The 5,672-nt window shown below is 41.8% G+C and overlaps 1 protein-coding gene across 1 annotated transcript; it reads right to left on the bottom strand.

Annotated features, from left to right (window-relative positions):
- Positions 1–2,499: 2,499 nt before the first annotated feature.
- Actbl2 (actin beta like 2) lies at positions 2,500–5,194 on the bottom strand. The gene has a single exon (XM_055603392.1). The coding sequence runs from the start codon at positions 5,090–5,092 to the stop codon at positions 3,962–3,964; it is 1,131 nt and encodes a 376-aa protein (XP_055459367.1). The 5' UTR covers positions 5,093–5,194; the 3' UTR covers positions 2,500–3,961.
- Between the last annotated feature and the right edge of the window lie 478 nt (positions 5,195–5,672).

Raw genomic sequence — 5,672 nt, 5'->3', positions numbered from 1 at the left:
TAGAGAGAATAACATGGCTTTTACTGTACATGCTGTCAAATGGCCAATTAAATAAGAGTTTCAAGTGTTCAAATTCTCAGTACCTAAAGAAGAGGTAAGTGCCAATAGACAGGAGTTGGAAATAGGTGTGAGGGTATGTTGTCTAGATAGCACATCTTACCATGGCATCTTTTGACACTTCCACTTATACGTTAAAGCCATCAGCTATTTAGGATGAGGATGACAGATTTTGAATAGGGTGGCAAACAGTGTAGGCAACTGGAGAAAGCTGCAGAATTTTCACCATCTAGCTTTTAAAAAATGGCGCTTATAGTTCAGACAGTTCCTTTCATGTTTCAAAAAGAACGGTTAAATTAGCAGTTGATTCTGATGGAGTTCCTCTAACTGATGGGAGCATGCGTTCACATCCTTACAGTCTTTCCAGTTGTCAGCAGCTGGAAGAAGCACTGGGAAAGCCACATGCTTAGTTCTTAGTTTCAAACATCTTAGAAAGGAATGTTTTGTAAACCAGAGGGAGGCTAGAAATACACCCCAAAAGCACATTTTTCAATGCTTTACCGTGATTGAGTTACTACAGAGTTGGAGACCTGAGGCTCTCAACTCTGGGATAATTGGGGGCTCAAACAAACAAACAAACAAACAAACAATAACAAAAACCCAAACAAACCCCCCACCAAAAAATCAGAGGAAATTATCAATAAGAATGCAAATACATTGAAAGAGCTAAATGTTCCTTTGCTTTCAGAGAATGATCTGCTTCCTCTCTCCCCTCTTCTCTCTCCTGTCTCTCCATTTTCTCCCTTCCTTTTCCTTCTTCTTCTCTACTCACGTCTTCCTTTTTTCCCTATCCTTCTTTCTTCCTTTGTTTCCTCCTATCTGTCAATATCTCAGCAGCCATGTGACTAGCACATAGATTAGAAGAGAATGCTGATTAATCCTTCAGTCAATCAGAAGAAGGGCAAACTTACTGAGAAGCAAAAGGCAGTTAAAATCCAGCTTCTTATGTTGAAGAGCAGTGAAGAGACAAGGAAAGAGAAGAGAGGAAGAAAGGACAGAGACTAGGCCTCAGAGGGAGCCAGGAGCAGGGGTCCGGTGGGATGGATCCAGCAATATATCCCATGAAGTATGTGAGGCCCAGCAGAATTTCCAAGTCAGTTGTTCGAGCCATGTTTTTTGAATAATACTGTGTGGCCAGCATTAGGAAAATTCAAAGATGCATAGACACTGTTTGTGTATCCATCTTCCACGTGCTTTTGGTGGTGTATGGGGGAGTGTGGACATTTGCTTAAGAAGTGTTTATCATGTTGTGTTGAGTATAAACAGTGTGCTACGACCATAACAGAGGAGCTCCATGTAAGAGGTGACACTTGACCTTAACCTTAAAGATGGAGAGCTTCTTTCCTGTTTCTGCCATATCCAAGGGGATACTAAAAATGAACATATCTACATGTCAAAGAAGCTTTGGATCAGCTGAGTTTTTAGGAAAGCATTCCCTATACTGGGGGGGGGGGTTGCTATCTGGGGAAATGACACAGCATCAGCTGCTGTTGTTACTCAGAACACAGCATGGGGGAAGGTGAAAGCCATTTGCTGCGATGTGTCACTCACTCGCCTGAGGACACACCACTGCTTCCAATCTTATCAGGAAGATGGGTAGTTCCTGTGTTCATACTCCTTCCTCATCTGCAGCTCTGTAATGTGCTCTAGATTCTGTGCTCTTTAGAGCTGCGGTTCCTCTATTTGGTTGCACATTAAAACTCCGAATCTTCACTCCAGACTTACTAAGTCAGAATTTCTGAGTCTAGCTAGGACTTGGAAATCTATATTTGTAAAAGGCTCTCTGAGTAATCTGGTTGACGAGCCAGGCTGGTGAACCACTGCTGAATAACAATCCAATCATATTAGTTAAGCACATGACATTGATGCCAAATTGTAAAGCTATGAGATGGCCTGAGCCTTGATTTAAACTCATCAATCAAGTCATCAGTGTATAAGAATAACATAGCCAATGACCTGAGGTTTAAATTTCTGTTTACCTTACAGGGATAACATGTCCAAATTAAGAGTTCTGTACTTAATCTCTTTAGAGTTCATCCCACTTATCCCATAAACTTTCCATGGGTGGAGGCATAGGTTCTCTTTGTTTTTCTAGTAATTCAGAATGTAGGTCAGAATATTTGTGAGAACCACTCACTCTGTAAATGAGAAGCGTCATAGCAACAAATCTGGAATGTTATTATGCTGCCATTATCTCTAACCTAATTACCGAATACCCAGCCATCCACTAAACCTTAATATTATGAGGAGTTTATAAACCTATCTCAATAGCTATTTAAAAACTGACTTTTAACTTTACGGGACTGAATGTAGGAGGTACAAGAGGAGGATGAGTAACACGGGGCTGAGCAGGCTGTACACAGGGAGAGCGGTCCTCTCTACATTACTCTCTCGTTCTTCGGAAGGAGTGAGGGAAATAACAGGAAATCCAAAACGCAAGCATGTTGTAATTGTACTTTAATGAAATTAAATGAAAAGCAAGCCTTGTAAAATAAAGTGCCTTTGCAGATTAAACAATCACATTAACTGATAAAGGAAATATGGAATAATCAAGTTATTTGAAAAGTTCTATCTTAGTCAGAATTGGTTGAAGATTCCAATTCACATGTTTAAACATAAGACGTTCCAAACTAACATGAAAGAGATCCCTCCCTCTTCTAACAGAATCTTCACAAGCAAATAAATATCTTAAAATTTTTAGATAAAAACATGAAAAATACTAATAACCCTGATAACCAAATCATCAGAAATCACAGCCCAGACGGAAACAGACATGATCACACCGAAAACTTGTTGACTTTCTACCGCCTTCATTAAAACATCTCAAACATCGTAGGAAGAAACTCTGACACTATCTGGGCAGCTACTATGTCAGAGACAAATGTGTAATCAAGTGTTGACAGTGGTTGGATGTCACAAAGAAGAACCTCAACAAAGTCTTCCCAAGAGCTCACTCAAGCTTACTGAACTTCTGCTAAGATTTATTGCTTACAGAGAGGCTGGCACGGTAATTTCCCACAGTAACGTCTTTGCATAAGAGGAATATCCAGAATCAGGGCTGATAGATATTACTCAAGGCACATTATTATGCTAAGAAATACAAATAAAATTATTCTTGTCACCATGTAGCAGAACAAAATTAACTCGATATAACAATATCTTTCTATGTAAAAAGTCAGGCATCACCTGAGGTTTGCTGTTTCATGAGAATGAAGCTGTAACTAAGGCATTAAGAAGTACTTGACCAACAGAACTCCACCTTGAGCTGAAAATTTAGTTGATTTATATACACTAATGGAATGGTGACTATTTAGTGATGCTTATTTAATAGGGCAATCAAATTCACATAAGTTGCTCTGTCATCAAGTTCTTAATTATATTTTAATATACAATATTTTACTTCCCTGATTCATATGTGGATATAGATAATAACTGACCTTTGTAATTCATTATATCCCTAGAAAGAAGTAAACAAGTAAGAAGAATTAGTAAGACATGGTTGCTAAACTTCTGTACTGCAGGCTTGTATTGTATAGAGTGTTGACTCCTAGCAAGAACTAGATTTAAAGTTTGGCAATTGAAGTTATTCAGCCTGAAATTATATTTCTCATGATCTTACCCCTTCTCTCATATTTTTATGTAAGCAAGCCTACATTTCTTTCAGCCCTACAGGCATAGAAAATAAAATATGATATCAGAATTCCCTCAGCTGATAAAAATCACAGTGTGGTTAGCGATGTCATAGCCCAGGACACTTGGATGGAGATGTGGATTTGCTGTCTTGTACACTCAATAGGAAGAAAACAATTTACCTTAGTTTTACTGGGTGAGATGGGTACCCTCCTTATGACCTAGGAAAAGGGACATTTCATTTTCCTGATTTCTTTTCTTGAGTGCTTTCCATTCAGAAGCATTTTCTATGAACAATAGGAGGACCAGCTTCATCATATTCCTGCTTACTGATCCACATCTGCTGGAATGTGGATAGGCTGGCAAGTATGGAGCCCCCAATCCAAACGGAGTACTTGCGCTCTGGGGGAGCTATGATCTTGACTTTCATGGTGCTTGGTGCCAAGGTTAGAATTTCCTCCTGCATCCTGTCGGCAATGCCTGGGTACATAGTGCTGCCTCCAGACAGCACAGTGTTGGCATATAAATCCTTACGGATATCCACGTCACACTTCATGATGGAGTTGAAGGTTGTCTCATGGATCCCGCTGGATTCAATGCCTAGAAAGGAAGGCTGGAAAATGGCTTCTGGGCATCGAAAACGTTCATTCCCAATGGTGATTACCTGCCCATCAGGGAGCTCATAGCTTCTTTCAAGCGAGGAGGAAGCAGCTGCGGCGACCATCTCCTGCTCAAAGTCCAGGGCTACATAGCACAGCTTCTCTTTGACGTCCCGTACAATCTCCCGCTCAGCTGTGGTGGTGAAGTTGTAGCCTCGTTCTGTCAGGATCTTCATGAGGTAATCAGTCAGGTCTCTGCCTGCCAGATCCAGTCGTAAAATGGCATGGGGCAGAGCATAACCTTCATAGATGGGCACAGTGTGAGTGACTCCATCCCCAGAATCCATCACGATACCTGTAGTCCTTCCCGAAGCATAGAGGGACAGCACAGCTTGGATAGCAACATACATGGCAGGTGTGTTGAAAGCCTCAAACATTATCTGCGTCATCTTTTCTCGGTTGATCTTGGGGTTGAGGGGGGCCTCCGTGAGAAGAATAGGGTGCTCGTCGGGTGCTACCCGGAGCTCATTGTAGAAAGTGTGGTACCAGATCTTCTCCATGTCATCCCAGTTGGCGACAACTCCATGTTCTATGGGATACTTCAGGGTCAAGATGCCTCGCTTGCTCTGGGCCTCATCTCCCACATAGCAGTCTTTCTGGCCCATGCCTACCATGACCCCCTGATGTCGCGGTCGCCCTACCATGGAGGGGAACACAGCCCGGGGAGCATCATCACCCCCAAAGCCTGCCTTGCACATCCGTGACCCATTATCTACTACCAAGGCAGATAGCTCGTCATCAACCATGGTTGCTGGCTAGGATCTTCCAGGCGGGTGAACAGAAGTTAAATAAGGATAAGTCCTAGACTATGTTGTGCAAGGAAGAGAATGGCTAATCAGAGAATACTCCAGAACTGCCTACAGAGAAGAAAGCCTGCACCTTGATCACAGGTATTTAAAGGAACGTATTGACCCCACCCATGTCCTGTCCCATCAGATCCCAGCATTTCTGGGTGGAGTTACCTTTGAGGTATTAATGATGATGATAATTACAGAAACCATTGGCAGGCCTTCTTCCATAAAGAGAAAACTGGCTATCAAGTGGCTAAATCTCAAGGTGCTATAATTAGGCAACCCACACATTGCTGCCAGTCTGCTTGGTGAGGTCTCTAGATAGCTACCTGATGCAATGGGTGATGTAACCACAAGATGAAAGAGAGCTCGAGAAGGGATGGGTGGCCCTTCTGGAAGGACTGCCCCTCTTTAGCTTGCACTCTGACTCCATTTAGCTTTGGATTTTCAGTTTTGATATATTATTCATATGAAGGGTCTGATTCTGTCTTTACCTTTTAACGATTTTCTTTCGCATTGCTATAAGATGTCATCA

Source organism: Psammomys obesus, unplaced genomic scaffold, assembly GCF_907164565.1.
Source record: "Psammomys obesus unplaced genomic scaffold, mPsaObe1.curated_primary_1811, whole genome shotgun sequence".
Classification (NCBI taxonomy): domain Eukaryota; kingdom Metazoa; phylum Chordata; class Mammalia; order Rodentia; family Muridae; genus Psammomys; species Psammomys obesus.
Note: the sequence above shows the minus strand (reverse complement) of the source record. Positions and strands in the feature narration are given on the sequence as shown.